The sequence below is a fragment of the Carettochelys insculpta genome, chromosome 2, assembly GCF_033958435.1.
Source record: "Carettochelys insculpta isolate YL-2023 chromosome 2, ASM3395843v1, whole genome shotgun sequence".
NCBI classification, from domain to species: domain Eukaryota; kingdom Metazoa; phylum Chordata; order Testudines; family Carettochelyidae; genus Carettochelys; species Carettochelys insculpta.
In genome coordinates, this window is record NC_134138.1 from 197,104,247 (window position 1) to 197,124,272 (window position 20,026).

The 20,026-nt window shown below is 42.9% G+C and overlaps 1 protein-coding gene across 5 annotated transcripts in view; it reads left to right on the forward strand.

Annotated features, from left to right (window-relative positions):
• The first annotated feature begins 3,801 nt into the window (after positions 1-3,801).
• TOPBP1 (DNA topoisomerase II binding protein 1) overlaps positions 3,802-20,026 on the forward strand; it is a 48,324-nt gene continuing 32,099 nt past the window's right edge. For 3 of the 5 annotated variants that reach the window (XM_074988260.1, XM_074988263.1, XM_074988262.1), the window contains exons 1-13: positions 3,802-3,906; positions 5,131-5,218; positions 6,288-6,422; positions 7,003-7,146; positions 7,710-7,891; positions 8,010-8,203; positions 12,734-12,913; positions 13,586-13,755; positions 15,423-15,586; positions 16,119-16,366; positions 16,776-17,095; positions 18,617-18,789; positions 19,512-19,723. In XM_074988260.1, the coding sequence (XP_074844361.1) occupies positions 5,138-5,218; positions 6,288-6,422; positions 7,003-7,146; positions 7,710-7,891; positions 8,010-8,203; positions 12,734-12,913; positions 13,586-13,755; positions 15,423-15,586; positions 16,119-16,366; positions 16,776-17,095; positions 18,617-18,789; positions 19,512-19,723 (2,203 nt within the window). In that variant the 5' untranslated portion in view covers positions 3,802-3,906; positions 5,131-5,137. Of the gene's footprint in view, positions 3,907-3,982; positions 4,342-5,130; positions 5,219-6,287; positions 6,423-7,002; positions 7,147-7,709; positions 7,892-8,009; positions 8,204-12,733; positions 12,914-13,585; positions 13,756-15,422; positions 15,587-16,118; positions 16,367-16,775; positions 17,096-18,616; positions 18,790-19,511; positions 19,724-20,026 lie in introns of those variants that run through there. The other 2 variants (XM_074988261.1, XM_074988265.1) reach the window with 2 other exon arrangements.

Below are 20,026 nucleotides of genomic sequence, written 5' to 3' on the forward strand. Positions count from 1 at the left end.
CAGGGCAACTCGACATGCCATTAGCTTTATGGGCTACAAGGGCAAATTGTTGACTCAACACCTGCCCCTTCTGTGATAAGATCCATGGCTCCAGAATTGGGCTGATCAGCCATTAACAGACTCACAAATAGGAGGGTGACATGAAGACATCCTACTCATTTCCAAGTGACTACCAAGATCTCGTCCACTATAACGTCCAGGTCCTTTTCTGCAGAACTGCTGCTTAGCCAGTTGGTCCCCAACCTATAGTAGTGTTTGGCATTCTTATGTGCTAAGTGCAGGACTCTGCACTTGTTCTTGTTAAACGTCATCAGATTTCTTTTGGCCCAGTCTTCCAAGTTGTCTAGGTCACTCTGGACTCTATCTCTCCCACTACCTTACTCTCATCTGTGAATGTGCTGAGGGTGTAATCCATGCTCTCATCCAAGTCACTAATGAAGACACTGAACAAAACCTGCCCCAGGGCTGACCCTTGGGGTACTCCAGCCAGATGCTGAGCCATTGATCACAACTCGTTGAGCCCAATGATCTAACCAGTTTTCTATCCACCTTATAGTCCATTTTCCCAATCCATATTGCTTTAACTTACTGGCAAGGTGAGAGACCATATCAAAGGATGGCACTAGCAGGGGGTCATGTCCTCTTGCCCTCCTGCTGCACTATGTGGCGTAAGCAGCAGCCTGCTCCACTCTGCCACAGCCTCCTGGCCCACTGAGCACTGTTTCTCTGCAGCAGCATAAAGTGCCCTCTGCTGTCAGCCACCCGCACAGAAGCAGGGTTCAACAGGCCAGGAGGGCCCAGCAGAGTAGAGCAGGCTTCCAATCATGCTGGGTGCATCTACACTTGCATTCCCCTTTCGAAAGAGGTATGCAAATGAGGTAAATTGAAAATGCAAATACAGTATAAATTTGCATAGTCAGCATCTCATTTGCTTATTCTAATTTCAAAAGAGCTTCTTTCAAAAGAAGAAAGCCAGTGTAGACGCTGCTCTTTTGAAAGTAAACCCATCTTCGAAAGAATCCTTCTTCCCTTTTTTTAATGGAAAGAAGGATTCTTTAGATGATGGGGTTTTCTTTTGAAAGAGCAGTGCCCACACTGGCTTTCTTCTTTCAAAAGCTCTTTCGAAATTAGAATATGCAAAGGAGATGTCAAATACGCAAATTTACACCTCATTTGCATTTTAATATACCTCATTTGCATACCTCTTTCAAAAGGGGAATGCGAGTGTAGATGCACCCACTACATAGTGAGTGCAGGTGTAAGTGGGCCCCAGGGAAGATGATTCCCCTGCTGCTGCTGCCTGCCACTAGGTAATCCCAGGCCATGCTCATTGGGGCACGGGGGGACAGGCTGGGGGCAGAGCCAGGAAGGGGCAGAGCCTGTGGAGTAGGGCTTGCTCACGACCCTTAGCCCGAAGCATGGAGATAGAGGTTGCCCTGGGCCCCACCTCAAGACAGCCCTGAATAAGAGCATCACCATTCTCAGAGGACTCCTGATGCTTGAGACACCAAGCCCCCTGGTGGCATCCCAAGACCCAAAAGGCTGCCAGCTGGGTTAACAAGGCTCTGGTATGCTGTTGCCGGGTGGAGCCAGCCACTGACACCATGGCCCTGCCTACACTAGCCCAAAACTTTGAAGTGGCCATGCAAATGGCCATTTTGAAGTTTACTAATGAAGCACTGAAATACATATTCAGCACCTCATTAAAAATGTTGGCAGCCACGGCACTTCAAAATTGATGCGGCTCGCCGCCGCGTGGCTCGTCCAGATGGGGCTCCTTTTCGAAAGGACTCTGGCAACTCTGAAATCCCCTTATTCCTAACAGCAGGTAGGAATAAAGGGATTTTGAAATTCCTGGGGTCATTTCAAAAAGGAGCCCCGTCTGGACAAGCTGCGCGGCTGCGAGCCACATCAATTTTGAAGTGCCGCGGCTGCTGGCATTCTAATGAGGTGCTGAATATGTATTTCAGCTCTTCATTAGAAAACTTCAAAATGGCCATTTACATGGTCATTTCGAAGTTTTGGGCTAGTGTAGACATAGCCCATATGCCCCACAAGGCAGGCCTCCCTCCAGGCTGCCACTGACCCCCAGCAGCCCATACAGCCCCTTACCCCTGCAGGGCAGGCAGAAAAGCAGCATCCCATATTGCCATGTGGCTAGCAGCACGGTGCAGGTAGCAATTAGTAACATGCTGGAAGAAGGCCGGGAAGCCAGCAGTGGAGAAGCACTTGCATCTTGGCTTCAGTACGAGGCAACTAAACACACCTGCACCTCCAAGAGAGGTTCTTGTTCCTCAGGCTTGGTCACGTGACAGAGATGAGCGTGCACCTGCACCTCTTAGCGTCTCCCAGCACACCTGCACAGTGTGGCTGTAGTTATTTTCTTGACAGCCTTGGATTACCATCTGGATGGTTAGTAACACCCACAGGAATGAGCCCACTCTGGGGGCCACATCATCCATAACCTCAATTGTCCTTGCCCTGAGCAGACCCTTCCACAGCCCATGGTTCATCTATGCTGGGGGGTGAACTCAGCTGTCTCTGATGCTTCCATGGGCAGGGCTGGTGGGCAAACTTAACATCCCCCATCCCTCTGCCACCTACTTCAGTCCTATGTACTTGGTTTGTCAGTTTTAATTGCAATTTTTTTTTCTTTTGCTTCTCCGTACTTAACCTCATCTGTAACGGAAATGAGATTGATCTGATGAAGTGGGTCTGTCCCACAAAAGCTCACCACCAAATCAATCATTGTGTTAGTCTTTAAAGTGCTACAATTCTGCTGTTTTACTTCGTCTCTAAGGTAGTTAAGCTAAATTGGAAGCAATTTGTAAAGTTAATGGTATTTCACAGGCACGTCACTGGTGGTGGGGAGCCAGGAAACTAATGAGCCCTACTGGGCTGGTCAATTTCCTGTCTCCCTGACAAGTGCAAAGTCTAAGTTATATGAGGGTTGCCCACATAACTCAGAGGTCTACTGTACTATAATTGTGCTACTAGAATACTGTGTGTGTGTGATCACTGAAGTCTCAAGAACTATCTCCTCTCCCAGACCTCATTTGGTAACTGGTTCAAGGTGAAAGTCAAACCTCAAATTCTTAAGTCAGACTGGAGAGTCATTACTCAAATTAATATCTCTGTTTCAACATCCCTAACCAGTTAACAGCACAGGCCGAGGTTTCAGAGGGATTTTAAAGGAGGCTTATCGGGGGCAGGGGAGAGGGTCACAGTGGGGGAAGGAAAAGGGGCCGTAACCTTCTCAGGAGGCCTCGTCTGCTGGCAGTGCCCGGAGCCCTTCCCTATGCGGGGCAGCGCTTGTGTCCTCGGGGACCTGGCACCAGCAGAGCACAAGGGGTACCCAGGACCTCAGGGCTCCATGCCTCAGCCCACGATGCTGACGCCACAACGGGCAGAATAGCGCTGGTGAAGAAATCAGCTAAGGGCCGTGCGGGCGGGACGCCCCGGAACCCTCCTTGGTTGGGCGGGTTGACGCGGATGCCCTGCAAGCTCCACGGAGGAGGGAGTTGGAGGGGAAGGTGCCCACGGCCAGGCAGCAGCCGAGCTCAGAAGCGTGTCTAGCAGGTACGCGCCCAGCACCTGGGGGCGGCGGCAGGCGGAAACGCCGCTCTACGCGCCCAGGAAGCGCCGCACCTGGAGACGCGCCCATCCGCAACACCCGGCTCGACTTCGCTCAACTGACCGGAAGCCGCCACAAGCCCTTCTGGGTCGCCGCGGACGCGCAGGCGCAGACAAAGCAATAGCGCGCGGCCCGGCGCTCTCGCGCAGGCGCGTTGGGCTCCACTCGCGAAGCGCGCCCAGTGTGAAGTGTCAGCGGGGGACTACTGCCGTGGCGCGAGCGGCCGCTGCACGCGCGAGCCCCTCTTCCTCCCGCGCGGGGCTCTTGTGACGGTGACGTGTGCGGCTCGCGCGGGGAGAGGCGCCCGCGTCGGAGAGGTCCCGCTTGGTCCCTCCCTCTCCCCGGCGCGTTCAGAGCCCGGCGGAGGGGCTGGGTCCGCTCGGGCCGGGAGCCCGCTGGGAGAGCAGCCATGGGGCGCGTGTCCGCCCCCCGCCGCTGAGGGACCCGAGGCCCTGGGGCTGTGGTGGGGTTAGAGCGATGGGTTAACGCTGTGCTGTGTTGACCGACGCTCCCGTGAGACGTTCGGCTCCCAGCACCCGATTCCACAGCCCGGGGGCGGGGGGAAGAGTGTAGTAGTGCGAGGGAGCTCCCCTGGGAAAGGAGACCCAGGGCCGCCGGGGTTGTGCTGTCCCTGCCCGGGGCTCGGCAGAGTTCAGTGGCGCAGTGAGTCTCCGTGTTTACCATTGTGTGCTGCAGCTGCACAGCAGGTACGCACGGGCTGCGTGTGCCGGGGGGTGTCACGTTGGCCACAGTTGTAGGCTGATGGGGTGACACCGATGTGCAAAATGTGGTGCTGAGGTCTACCTAGGTTGTGCCCTCCTAGGCCTAGGGAACTTCCCAGGCAGTAAAGGGTGAGAGGAGTAAGTCCAGAGGTTACCTGATGCCCATTCTTGCTCCTGCCCTGTGTCAGAGAGGATGGTCTCTGAACTGTGGTGAGCCTCTGTCTTCCACAGCAGCGGTTCACAAACTCTTGGGACCCTGTTTTACTGGGGTTGCTGGGGCTGGTGTTAAACTTGCTGAAGGTGGACACCAAAGCCCAGTCCCCATCACCCATGGCTGAAGCCAAAGAATCAAGGTCTCTGTGTGTCCTACCTGGTTGGGTTTCAGCCCTATCCCCATGCACATGGGGTGGAGGGGCTCAGGGTTCGACTGACTCACCACCCCGCCCCCCACTGCCACCCCTTACTGCTGATGAAATTTGTGCAGGTTCAGGCTTCAGCCTCATGTTGGGAGGTGTAGTCAGATGGGGGTCATGGTGCAAAGAAGTTTGAGAACCCCGGTCATTCAGTTATTGGTTTGCAATGTGACAAAAGTAGAAGCACTGACATTTCTAGGGAATAAATTGTTCCAAATTTGTAGAGACATTTGTTGAAGAAATTCAGATAAAGCTAATTTGTGTGGAAAAATAAGTTACATCTTATTAACACAGGACTTGAATACATAGTATTCTGAAAAATAGTATTTAACTTCAAAACTTATTTTGTTTCATCCATTAGTTAAAGGATGAAAGGTGACAACGAACCATTTTTTGTTAAATTTATAAAGTCTTCTGGAAACTCTGAATATTTTTTTAAAGCTCTTGAGGTAAGCACTTTTGGTACCACTGTTACTAGTTTTTCTGAACTTAATTTTCCATGTAATTATGTCCATGTTTTGTTGTAGCTTATTGATACATATATCTGTGAATTAATTGAATTGTTTCTGTAAGATGAAGGTATTTAATATTAGACAATAGGCTTGCATTGTTTAAACTTTTTAACAGCAGAGATCAACATTTGTCCAATACAGATATATATAATATTTTTTAATTACAGTTGGTTAATTCCATTTCTTAATACAGTGGAGAACTCACGTGGTGAAATCATTATTTTCAAATCAGTTCTATAAAGAGCTTGGTGCCTCTGGAAGGGTGATGGAAGCACTCAAAACTTTGGTCCCAATACTGCAAATAGTCACTGCCTAGCATAGTGCTTACTACTTTGAGGTGTGCTTTGAAATACTTTGAGTAACTTAATTAAGAACCTTGACCTCCCCAAGGAGCAAATTTTGCCATAAAATTTGAGTTAACTTATTGAAAGGGTTCAGTGCTGTGCTTTGATAACATGTTCTCTTTTTTTCCACCCATTTGCCAAAATTTTTGTTACATGCACCAAGGTGTGTGCAGATATGTACCACCAGTAGAAATGCATGCTGCCCACTGTGGTCAATCTACTAATTTGAATCTCTCCTGAGTGGCTATCCAAGCTCTCAGTTTACAGGGAAAATTGATTGTAGAGGGCAGTCAACTGCTCACAGAGCAGAGTTAGCTGTAATCTTGAGGGTTCAGGGCCCTGAGCCATAATATTATAGCTTAATTGAGGAGAGTGTCAAGCCATTTGTCCCCTGAGATGTCAGTGGGAGTTACAAGGCTCTCAGCACCTTACAAGATCATGTCCTATAGGTGAACGTTTATAAATTGCAGTGGACTGAAATAATTTTTGATGTGTTCAGCTTCTCCACAAATCTATTCTTATGCCTTAATTTTGCTGTAAGTAATTTCAACTGAATGTGTTTTGCAGTTGTTATAGGATTCATTTAAATAATTGTTTTAATAGAGGAAAGGGGGTTTAAAGTTCAAGGAAATTTAAATGTGTTATTTCATGGTTTCTTGCAGTCTATAAAAGAATTTCAGTCAGAAGACTATCTCCAGATCATTGAAGAAGCGCCAGCACTCAGTATAAAGGAGAATGACAAATCCCTTTACATCTGTGACCCTTTTAGTGGTCCTGTTTTTAGTCACCTCAGAAAGGTTTGCTACCTACCAGATTACATACAAATGGCCTATTCCTTTCTAAGGAATGTTTTTTTCCTTTTGAATTTTGTATACTGGATTATAGTGTACATAGTGACTGGATGACATTATATGCTATTAAACAGAGTTTCAGTTGAAACATTGCAAAGGGTAGGAACAGAATAAACGGGAAGGTAAGACAAGGGATTTATTCTTTTGGTCTCACTTGCCTCTGCTACTGCAGGAACTATGAGTGTCAGCAAAGGTGGCTTTATATCACCTTTTTTGTTTCTCCCAATTATAGAGCAGCCTAGAAAAATGGCATGATTGTAGTGTTCTCTGATATGTTGCAATACCAAAGGATAGAGTAGTCAAAGCTGAATGGTGTGCCAGACATTGTCTCTGTTATCTATGCTGGAGCCAGCTCTTGTGTTTGAAGACTCCCAGTCAAACAGTTGATAGGTGTCAACTGCTTTGTGTTGCTGGAAAGGGATGCAGGATCTCCCCCAGGATATGCCTTTTGACAGGTTCGCTTTTTGTGAGAAAAATACGACCCATATTAATCCTCTGTTTTATTTTTATTTTCTTTTTGTTACAGCTTGGCTGCAGAATCATTGGGCCCCAGGTAGTTATATTCTGTATGCAGCACCAGCGATGTGTCCCAAGAGCCGAATACCCTGTTCATAATATGGCTATGGCTGATATAACTATATCCTGTACTAGTCTTGAAAAAGAAACTAGGGTAATATAGTACAATATATAATGAAAGAATAATTGTTTATTTCTTCCGTCTGAATCATTTTTGTCCCTTTTGAATGAGTCAGCATTCCCATTCTAATCTTTTGGGTTAGAAAAATATCTGCAGTTTTAGTTGGGGTGTTTAGATGCATGTATCTTTTTCTCAGTTGACTGTCTTTAAAATTTACATTGAAGAGATCAGTGGAAACTTCAGATCTGTGTTGTAAAAGTAGAATGTAGAAAAAATACTACGTTTGTTGTTTAGGGGGAGCATAGGAAGCTATGAAATAATTTATAATTTGCTGCAGTCATGAACTGACTTGAGGTCTGGGTGGATTGTCTGGCTAGTTGTCTACGGCTAAGATGTCTCAGATATCTGATGTGTTGCTATGTGTTAGTCCTTTAAAGGTGATTTATAAATGTACTCTTCGTAGAAGTTTATAGCATTTTTTTTTTAAGTAACTGATTTCTGTGTAGTAGTATGATGTGATGTGTGTTCCTGGGTAGTAAAAACAATATGGTTTGTTGATTGCCTACTTTATCTTCATTTGTCTTTTTTCTCTTTAGGAAGAAGTTCATAAGTATGTACAGATGATGGGTGGCCGCGTGTACAGAGATCTCAATGCATCAGTAACTCATCTTATAGCTGGAGAGGTTGGCAGCAAGAAATATTTAGTGGCTGCTACTCTGAAGAAACCCATTTTGCTTCCCATGTGGGTAAAAACATTGTGGGAGACATCACAAAAAAGGTAAAAGAACCACTTCTTGTATTAGGAAATACTAAATTGTGTGCTGGTTCTAGACCACATTTATTTAATTGGAGTTGTGTTGGAAAAAGATCTTATTTTAATTTTTTTTCCCCCGCAGTATGATTAGATACACAGATATAAACATGAAAGACTTCATATGTCCTTTGTTTCGTGGCTGTACAATCTGTGTGACTGGCTTAAGCACAGCGGACAGAAAGGAGGTCCAGCGTCTCACTATTGAGCATGGTGGTCAATATACAGGGCAGCTCAAGATGAATGAATGCACTCACCTCATTGTTCAAGAGCCCAAAGGTAGAACTGTAACATAGATATACAGTCAACTCAAGTTTGGTGGGGCAACTCATGCGTAATGCTAAGCATTCACATAACTTTGCAGAATCAGGACCTTGGTTTGTAACTGTTTTGTAGTGCTTTTAGAATAAATATTATAAGTGGGATGTGGAGTGTTCTTGGGGGAAGGTGAAAACTAGCATAGAGTGATGTAAAAGCAGAGACCCACACGCTGTCGAGGTTGGGTAGGGGAGAGGGGAGAGACCTGTAGAAAAGAAAAAATAGAATCTAAACTAAATTTTGGTGAAATTAGGAGACTTAAAATTTTAATTGTGATATTAATTTGATTATTAAACAAACCTGAAGATAAAATTTTCTCATTTAAAATTTCTGATTGGTCTTTCTAAAATATCCTTTAAGCACTACTTTGTAATTTTGTGAGAGACATCAGAAGAAAAAAGCAGTCATGTAGCACTTTAAAGACTAACAAAATAATTTATTAGGTGAGGAGCTTTCATGGGACAGACCCACTTCTTCTTCCTGAAGAAGTGGGTCTGTCCCATGAAAGTCTCATCACCTAATAAATTATTTTGTTAGTCTTTAAAGTGCTACATGACTGCTTTTTTGTTTGTATAGAATACAGGCTGACGCAGCTATCTCTCTGTCACTGTGTGTGAGACATAAGAACAGCCATACTGGGTCAGACCAAAGGTCCATCCAGCCCAGTATCCTGTCTGCTGACAGTGGCCAGTGCCAGGTGCCCCAGAGGAGGTGAACCGAAGACAATGATCAAGCGATTTGTCTGCTGCCATCTATCTCCAGCCTTTGACTAAAGGCTAGGGGCACACAATACTTTACCCTTGGCTAATAGCCATTTATGGACCTAACCTCCAAAAATTTATCAAGCTCTATTTTAAACTCTGTTAGAGTACTGGCCTTCACAGCCTTCTCTGGCAAGGAGTTCCACAGGTTGACTGTGTGCTGTGTGAAGAAAAATCTTCTTTTATTAGTTTTGAACCTACTACCCATTAATTTCATTTGGTGTCCTCTAGTTCTTATATTATGGGAACAAGTAAATAACTTTTCTGTATTCACTTTCTCCACACCATTCATGATTTTATATACCTCTATCATATCGCCCCTCAATCACCTCTTTTCCAGACTGAAAAGTCCCAGTCTCTCTAGCCTCTCCTCAAATGGGACCCTTTCCAAACCCTTAATCATTTTAGTTGCCCTTTTCTGAACTTTTTCTAACGCCAGTGTACCTTTTTTGAGGTGAGGAGACCACATCTGCGCACAGTACTCAAGATGTGGGCGTACCATAGTTTTATATAGGGGAAGTATGATATTTTTCGTCTTATTTTCTATCCCTTTTTTAATTATTCCTAACATCATCCTATTTGCTTTACTGACTGCCGCTACACACTGCCTGGATGTTTTCAGAGAACTATCCACTATAATTCCAAGATCCCTTGCCTGATCTGTTGTATCTAAATTTGCCCCCATCACATTGTATGTGTAATTGGGGTTATTTTTCCCAATGTGCATTACCTTACACTTACCCACATTAAATTTCATTTGCCATTTTGCTGCCCAGTCACTCAGTTTGCTGAGATCTTTTTGAAGTTCTTCACAATCTACTTTGGTTTTGACTATCCTGAACAGCTTGGTATCATCTGCAAACTTTGCCACCTCACTGCTTACCCCTTTCTCTCGATCATTGATGAACAAGTTGAACAGGATTGGTCCCAGGACTGACCCTTGGGGAACACCACTAGTTACCCCCCTCCATTGTGAAAATTTACTATTTATTCCAACCCTTTGTTTCCTGTCTTTTAACCAGTTTCCAATCCATGAAAGGATCTTTCCTCCTATCCCATGCCCACCTAATTTACATAAGAACCTTTGGTGAGGGACCTTGTCAAAGGCTTTGTGGAAATCTAAGTATAGTATGTCCACTGGATCCCCCCTGTCTTCATGTTTGTTAACCCCTTCAAAGAACTCTAATAGACTAGTAAGACATGACTTCCCTCTACAGAAACCATGCTGACTTTTGCCCAACAAATCATGTTCTTCTACATGTCTGACAATTTTATTCTTTACTATTGTTTCTACTAATTTGCCCAGTACTGACGTTAGACTTACCGGTCTGTAATTGCCAGGGTCTCCTCTAGAGGCCTTTTTAAATATTGACGTTTATATTAGCTGTCTTCCAGTCATTGGGTACCGAAGCTGATTTAAAGGATAGGTTACAAACCACCATTAATAGCTCTGCAATTTCACATTTGAGTTCTTTCAGAACCCTTGGGTGAATGCCATCTGGTCCTGGAGACTTGTAACTGTTTAGCTTATCAATTAGTTCCAAAACCTCTTCTACTGACACTTCAATCTGGGACAGTTCCTCAGATTTGTCACCTACAAAGGACGGCTCAGATTTGGGAACCTCTGTAATATCCTCAGCCGTGAAGACTGAAGCTAAGAAATCATTTAGTTTTTATGCAGTGGCATTATCTTCCTTGATTGCTCCTTTTATGTCTCTATCGTCCAGGGGTCCACTGCATTTTTAGTGGGCTTCCTGCTTCTAATGTACTTAAAAAAACATTTTACTATTGTTTTTTGAGTTTATGGCTAACTGTTCCTCAAAATCTTTTTTGGCTTTTCTTATTACATTTTTACACTTAATTTGGCAGTGTTTATGTTCCTTTCTATTTTCCTCATTAGGATTTGACTCCCACTTTTTAAAGGATGCCTTTTTATCTCTCACTGCTGCTTTTACATGGTTGTTAAGCCACAGTGGCTCTTTTTTAGGTCTCTTACTGTGTTTCTTAATTTGGGGTATACATTTAAGTTGGGCCTCTAATATGGTGTCCTTGAAAAGTTTCCATGCAGCCTGCAGGGATTTTACTTTAGTTACTCTACCTTTTAATTTCTGTTTAACTAACCTCTTCATTTTTGTATAATTCCACTTTTTGAAATTTAAATGCCAGAGTGTTGGACTGCTGAGGTGTTCTTCCCAACACAGGAATATTAAACATTGTTATATTATGGTCACTATTTCCAAGCAGTCCTGTAATAGTTACTTCTTGGACCAGATCCTGCGTTCCAGTCAGTACTAGATGGAGAATTGACTCTCCCCTTGTGGGTTCCTGTACCAGCTGCTCCAAGAAGCAGTCATTTAAGGCATTGAGAAATTTTATCTCTGAATCCCATCCTCAGGAGACATGTACCCAGTCAATATGGGGATAATTGAAATCCCCTATTATTACTGAATTTTTTATTTTGATAGCCTCTCTAATCTCCCTTAACATCTCAGCATCACTTTCACTGTCCTGGTTAGGTGGTTGATAATATATTCCTAGTGCCATAGTCCTATTAGAGGAAGGAATTGCTATCCATAATGATTCTGTGGAACAATTTGATTCATTTAGGATTTTTACTTCATTTGACTCTATATTATCTTTTACATATAGTACCACTCCACCACCTGCACGACCCGTTCTGTTTTTCAGATATATTTTATATCCCGGTATGATTGTGTCCCACTGATTGTCCTCATTCCACCAGGTTTCTGTGACGCCTATTATGTCAATCTCCTCCTTTGATATGAGGTACTCCAGTTCACCCATCTTATTAGACAGACTTCTAGCATTTGTGTGAAAGCACTTTAAAAAACTACCACTGTCTATATGTCTGCCCTTCACTGATGCATTGGATTTTTTTTTTATGTGACTGTTTCTCATCTGATCTGGCCCATGCTTTACCATCTCCCATCTTCTCTTTCTGACTGAGTTCTAGGAAATCTCTATCAATGGAGTCTCGTCTAAGAGAAGTCTCCATCCAATCCACGTGCTCCCCTGCACCAATTGGCTTTCCCCCATCTCTTAGTTTAAAAACTGCTCTACGACCTTTTTAATGTTTAATGCCAGCAGTCTGGATCCACCTTGTTTTAGGTGGAGCCCATCGTTCCTGTATAGGCTCCTCCTACCCCAAGAGTGTCCCCAGTTCCTAATAAATCTAAGCCCTTCCTCCCTACACCATCGTCTCATCCACGCATTGAACCTCTGAAGCTCTGCCTGTCTACCTGGCCCTGCGTGTTGAACTGGAAGCATTTCTGAGAATGCCACCATAGAGGTCCTGTGTGACATAATTATACGTGACATAATTTTAAAATTCTTTCCTACATTTCCCAGGCAAGCGTTTTGTGTGATTTCTCTTTTCTTCTTGACACCCCAAGATCTAATACTGTTTTTGAAGCAAATTTTAAAGCTTGATTGTGAAAGGTGTAATATAAAATGAACCAGTAGCCTTTTATATCATGGGCATTAGTTCTGTCAAAGGAACCAAAATTACTTTGAAACAGCTTTACTGAATTTAATGTAAACTACCACTTGGTAATAGAGGAAAAGCAACATGGTATTTGAAAGTATGTATTGATACCGTTCCCAAATGTATTTCTTGTTTTAATTTTCTCAGCTTTCAAATGTGTAGTCATCCTTTCAGAGTTGTCACTTTCTGCAGCTTTAACCTTTTGTGATTTGTCTTTATATAAAGGCCAGAAATATGAATGTGCCAAAAAATGGAACGTGCAGTGTGTGTCCATCCAGTGGTTTTTTGATAGTATAGAGAATGGTTTCTGCCAGGATGAGGCAATATATAAGACAGAGTCTGTACAAAAGCAAAATACCACACCCAGTACATCAACTCCTACTAGCCAAGCCACCAAACCTGACAGTAAGTATGACATCTCAGTACAATGAGTGATTTGAAGAAATTTCAGTTGAGAAAAGAAATTATTCACTTGAGTGGACTGCTACCAACTGACAGTTGCATAAAAATTCTGATAATAGGCCCTGATCTTTCAAACACACACTTAACTTTAAGTATGTGGATTTACTCATTTTTGAAGTTAAGCATATTTGTGTTTGCAAATTCAGGACTCCAGATTTGGGTGGGTGGGTGGGAGGGGGTGTGTGTGTGTGTGTGTGTGTGTGTGTGTGTGTGTGTGTTTGGCCTTTTTTGTCTGCTTAGGAACTATTGGAGGGAAACAATCAAAAGTGGTGCATGCGCGTATCACGTGAAAATACGTCGAATTTAGTAGATGGCCACAAAGCTTATTGAGCAGAATAAGTTTTCAGAAACGGGCCTCTCAAGTTTTTAGGCCAACAGTTCTGCAGGAGACAGAGGAAAAAGTTCTGCGTAAACACTTGACATTCAGTATATCATCTCACTTTTGGTGTAATTAAAACTTTTTGACAGAGGTTAGACTCTTCATTATTATGGTTCTCAGGTTTTGTTCTTCTCACTAGCATCACAAAATCATATTTGACAATCATACATTCTCTGTTTGGTTAAGCATAGGAAAGACTAACTTACTTTCTTAGTTTTTTATTTTTAACTTTAAAGGTCGTACCCTTTCAGATGTCAGCCACATTTCTAATATCAGTTTGAACCCCATTAATGAAACTGCATGCAGTTCTGCTATGAACAGCAGGCTGGATCCTCCTCCTGATGATCTGGAAAATTTGGACATCAGTTCTTTTCAAGCCCCTGATGATTTACTAGATGGTTGTCGAGTAAGTTTAACAAATGACCAGTTACGCTTTGGATGCAGCTTGCCTGGATCTCTTGTAATTATTGCTTCAGTAAAATGTTATTCCTGCTCCCAGAACAAAGACATAATCTGTTTCAAGATAAACCAAATTATAATGTTCATAATATATTTGGGTTATTGGAAATAGTGTCTGCACATCTTATCCATCTCAAATTTGAAGCTGTATTGGCAACCTACTTAATGGAAATTGATAGGTACAGGTTGAACCTCTCTTGTCCAGAACCCATGGGACCTGACCATTGCCAGAAGAGAAAAGTTGTTGGACCATTGGACGTCAATATTATCTAGTATAGGGGGGTACAAACTGGGGGGGGTGCCCCTCGGGGGGAGGCTTGAAATGTCAAAAGGGAAGCACAGCAATTGGCTTCCCCCGCCCCATGGGGTCTCCCCTTCGCCTCCCTCAGTCATCTGCCCTGTGGAGCGCTCGCTCTGTGCTTCCCTGGTCAATGCCTGCAGAAAGCCAGCTTCATTTTCTTCCCCTCTCCTGCAGCTTGTCTCCAGTCAGCTGCAGAGGGGCAGAATAATTGGTCACTGTCCCCCGCCCACCCTCTGCTGATTCCTCAGTGCTTCTCCAGGCACAGCCGACCAGGGTTGCCAGCCCTCCTGCCCCCTTATGTATTCGCCCTCTTTTGTGAGCACTGGAATCGTTTCCACTCTGGGTCTCCCAGCCACATCACCTTGTCCGCTGGGAGTCAGGTTTTCCAGAGTTATCTGAGGTTCAGTTTCCCCAGTGACTCTAGGCTTTTTTTTTTTTTTTTAGTGCAATTATGTTGCTCTTTTGTTGCCTTCAAAGAGCTGCTGAGAAGGGCTGGAAGAGGGTGGGTGAATGGGTTCTTTAAACAAGAGAGTTGTTTTTTGTGTTGGTTTTTTGCCCTGAGCTGGAGCAAGTGTGGGGCTCTTGGGAAAACAACAAAAAACTACCTGGTACTGTTGGTGATGTGGGGGCCTCTTTAAAAAGAGTGAATTTTTTGTTGTAGTAGCTGGCTAGGGAAGGTGGTAGGGCTTTGCCTCCATCTGTATGGTGAGTATCCTTTCTCCCATTGCGTGCATTGTCCCTTCGCCCAGGGATGCATGAAGTTGGAGGCGTGACATTTTGTAAGGGGGGCATAATGTGATTGGGGACTCCCCCAGTTTCCCTTCTAATTGCAGGGCCGGGTTGGGGGGCGCAACCTAAAAATTTTCCCACCCCAGTGTAGCATATTAACAACAGTTCTTACTGGGCTCTTAGACATTTAGGGGTAAAGTACAGCTAAATAACGGCAGAGAACAAGTGAGAACTGGGATTGGTGGCTCTAAACAGACTTTATGTGACCAGAGGAAACTTGGCCACACCAATGATAAGTGGTCATCAGGCTATTTAAAATCATGCCAGACTGTGGATGTTGCTGCATGAGAGAGTTCTGGATTAGAGAGCTTCAACCTGTATTTCCTTCTGTTAATGGGAAGTTGAGTTGCACAAGACAAAGTGATAAGAATGAACGTTAAGGATGAAACAATTTTATTTGATTATTGTAGCTTTTAATAAGCTAAAGCCTGTGTTTCTATGTTCTTTTGAGGGATAATGAATGGTATCAAAATATAATATTTCAGCCAAAAGTATCTTACATATTCAGTTCTTTCTCCTTGCAGATTTATCTCTCTGGATTCAGTGGCAGGAAGTTAGACAAAATGAGACGACTTATTAACTGTGGTGGTGGTGTTCGATTTGATCAGCTCAATGAAGATGTCACCCATGTTATTGTGGGTGACTATAACGATGAACTGAAGCAGTTTTTGAAGAAGACGAGTCACAGGTTCTAAGTTGTTTAAAAGGCACTTCTATAATCATGTTTTCTCTTGTAAATATGAATTGATTAAACTTTTTTTTTTCTTTTGCTAAATATCTGTGTCTACTGCAGAGATAAGAATTGTAAAGTCCTTGAAGTTATACCCCTGGGAACAGTGTTTTTAGGTAGCATATCTCCTCCTTTTCAACAGGAAAATATTAGCTGGAGATGCTAATATGAAGATTCTAGAAACCTTCCATATCTGTGATAAATTACGTTTTTCTTGGTTGTATTTTTTATTGAAAATAGGTGTAAAAGTCATATTCTCAAGCTTTTAAATGTTCAAAAAATGCTAAAGGTTGCAGTATGGGGGCAGCTCAGTACCTGGAGTAAAATAAGTGTTACAAAGTTCTTACAGAAACACAAAGTGAACTAGTAGAATGAGCAGCGTCTCAGAATTGAAAAAGTGCAGGTTCCCCAGTCATTTTTAACATATCTTGCTTCTGTTTGTTTGTTTGCACAGGTGCATGTGTAATATAAAAATAATTTTATTTTATAGGCCTCATGCAGTGACAGCAAAATGGTTGCTGGAGTGCTTTGGTAAGGGTTACCTACTTCCTGTGGACCAGTATATCCCTCTGAACTATCAGCCAATAGAAAATCCAGTTTTGGAGCAACCTGAAATTAAGCAGACTGTTCCCAAAAGTAATAGTTTCTCAAAGAAAAAAGGTGTGAACCTTGTACAGCACCAGAAAACCATTGAAGAGGACTTGTTAGCTCAATATGTAAATAATGATTCCACACTAAGTAAGTTCTGGTTCAAGCACTTAACACACACAAAATTTCTGTACAGTTCTTATGAAAAACTTGTGCTAATTCTACTAACATGGACATAGAAAATGTAGCTACTGATATTAATTATATATAAAGGAATTACAATTTATACTCCATAGCATGTATATTTTTAAAACCTTGATATGCTTTGTATGTCAATATTGTTACTGTATTTAAGAAACAGTACAAATTAGATGTAAACAAACCTCATATTGAGCAGTTTGTAAGTGTAATTTAAAATTTCAGGTTCCGGTATTCTGTTGTCATCAATAAACAAACAATTTACAAGATGGTTGAAACTCATTTTTTCCCTTATGTCATCCTCAGATTGTTTTGAGCTATCTGTGAAATTTTCATCAAGTGATTATTTTTTGTTTTTCAGTTGAAGTTGAAAAGCTAAAAGCTGGTAACTTCAGTGATGCTACTCATGTTGCTGTTCAAGAAGAGAAGCAATCCTCTGTCTGTCCTAGTTTACTGACACAGACTTCTGCAGTGATAGAAGAAGGCTTATTCAGCAAAAAGAGTTTCCTTCTCATTGGTTTTGGTGAAGAGGATATGTCCTGCATTATAGAAATTATAAAGGAGAATGCTGGTAAAGTTCTACCCCCTCAAAACAGAGCAATTGCAGACTATGCAGTGGTTCCTTTACTGGGATGCAAGGTGGAATCAATTGTAGGAGGTGTTGTTACAAACACGTGGCTGGTAAGGAGATACTGCTATGAGCAAATAAATGTTAGTGTTAGGAATATAGAAACTGACAGCTTATGTTTATATTTGCATTAGAACAGGCCTGGGCAATAATTTTTGATGGGGAAGCCATGCTAAGAATGTGGAAAGTGGCCAACGGTGACACTGTTCCATGATGTTAATGGAGGAGGTACAGGGACTGGGATGGACATTGGGATGCAGAAAGGAGCTTAGGGTAAGGTATTGGGAGGGTTGAGGTGGGGTCTGGGAGGGAGTTTGGCTGCTGGGGGCAGTTGTGACCTAGGGCAAAGAACTATGGTGGGGTTTGGGTTGTGAACTAGGGCAGGGAATTGAGATGCAGAGTCTGGGAGGGATTATGGGTGCAGGAGGAAGAGCCAACGGATTTGGGTTATTGGGGATGTGGGAGCCACAAAGAGGTGCGGGGAGGGAAGGCCTGGCATGCCAGAGGCAGGCTGCAGCTGGGAGACTTAACCTGGGTGACTACCAGCCAGCAAGCCCAGCAAGTTTCTTAGGCAGAACCCCATGTCTGTATGCAATCTGAATAGCTATGAGTCTGGGGAGGGGAAGGAATGCTTCAGACAGGAAGCTTGCACTGGCCAGAAACCAGTCATTGGGATTGTGCTAGGAGTGGGGGCAGCACATGAACCTTCGCTCCCCTTTCCTCTTGCTCACAACTGCTCAAAGACAGACGGGCCCACAGTGCATGGGGGTTGTGGCAGGCATGGAACCTGCCTCAGGCTCCCCACTGTGTCTGTGGGCCAAATCCAGAGGCTCAGCAGGCTGCATCTGGCCCATATTTTACCCAGTCCTGCATTAGAACATTGTACACCAAATTGGAGAGTACATTAATGCACCTCTTTTACCTGTTTTGTTTATTTCTTCCTGCTTTATTAAATCAGATTCTAAGTAGCACAAAGATTTTGTACACAAAACTTTGCTCTAGCTGTTTGAATAATAGGTTTGTGAAGGGAGCTGGGTGCAGTTAACTTTATGAATGACATCTGTGTTTTAATGGCTGCTTAGTAAGCTTTTATTTTTTCCTCTTGACCCACACTTCACCATAACTTTGTAATAATCAGTGTAGCTGTGCTGAGTGATGCAATGGCAGCTTGATGTTATAGCTCTGGTGATCAAAAATTTTAAATATGTTGACCTAGGTAATTCTTGTCACCTGGTATTTGCCAGATGATATTTTTCAATATTTGATAATTGTGAATTAAAACCCATGCTAACCCTTATATTGGGCTTTAAACTGTTTTAAAGCAGCATTCTTTGTTGGAAAAATAATAGTTTAGAGGGCTTGAATGTTAATGTGAATTTGACTGAACTGTTCTGGTTCTTCTAAAAATTTATCTGATCACATGTAGAATAATACATGTTCTACTTTGTAGTGGAGGCACAAAGATACAGAATGTCTTTCTTTTGACCCCCTTAATGCTGTAGTACAATAACTGAAATAATGTTTCTTTATGTTAATTTCTTCTTGGATTGCTTCCCATTTTCATTTATTTCAAGATTACGTGTGTAGAACAGCAGCTCCTTTTAAACCCTCAGTCCAATCCACTTTTCACACCAGTATCAGTAATGGAAGGAAGCACTCCTCTGGAAGACTGTGTACTGTCTTTCAGCCAGTTTACTGGTGCAGAGAGAGACTCCCTGGTGTTCTTGGCGGGTCTTCTTGGAGCAAGGTATGGAGCTTATTGCCACTTGCATTCATTTTCCAGCATCTACATTTTTTCCAAGTGTTTAGTCACATTTAGAGGGAAGAATGGCAAAAACCCTCTCAGTTAAGTTTTGTTCTAGCTTTCTTTTGAATTGTATTTATTTGATAACTAATGCTGAAACATGATCTGCTGTTTGGTTCTGTATTCCCTCACTTCCTTTTGTCATTATGCTTTCTAGGGACAGTCTCTTTTAAGTTTTTAAATATTGGCATATAACATTTAATGAATATCTGTACTGAAAATGACTCTTTAAAATGTGTGGAGGGTGGGGTAAAGGACATTTGTGGTTGTCCATACTTACTTGCCCAGTGATTTTCATAGTTTGATCTTTGTACAAATAAAATCTCTTTCCTCCTAGTTGCTGGCCATATAAATTCAGCCTGAGATCTAGAAATTTATCTTTAGTTTTTGGTATTGTTATCGGTTTAAAAAATCTGTAGCCAACTTTTTCCCATTCTAGCTATAGGTCTGAACCACAGTCTTTAATGGACTTACACAAGTATAAGTGAGGGAAGAATGCAGCTCTGCTTTTGGAAGTTAGTTGATAGTTGTGTTTGTGATATCCAAGCAGAATTAGAATCCAGCACACTTTTCCATACTTCTGTTGGCTCTGTGGTGCTAATAGGAGCAGTCTAAACAATTACTGTGTTTTTGCATGATTATTTACATACATTTTTTTTCCCCAGAGTCCAGGAATTCTTTGTGCGAAGAGCCAATCCAAGGAAAGGCATGTTTGCCAGCACCCACCTAGTGGTGAAAGAACCAGATGGTTCCAAGTATGAAGCAGCAAAGAAATGGGGTTTACCTGCAGTCACTATGGCTTGGCTCTTGCGTTGTGCAAGGACAGGAAAGAGGGCAGATGAAAGCAAGTTCCTAGTTGAAAATGTTAACGTTGGAGGTTAGTTGTGTTATGTTTATTTTAATCACGTCACATTAAACTGCATTGCACTGTTATTAAAAGAAATTTGAGTATAATATGTTTTCATAGAATCATGTAAGGGGGTTAGAAGAGACCTTAGAAAGACATCTAGTCCAACCCTTCTCAAAGTAGGACCAACCCTAACTAAATCATTCCAGCTAGGGCTTTGTCAAGCCTGGCCATAAAAACCTCTAAGGATGGAGACCCATTCCAGTGCTTCCCCACCCTCCTACTGAAATAGTTTTTTCTAATATCTAGACTGGACACCCCCTTCCCCCAAGG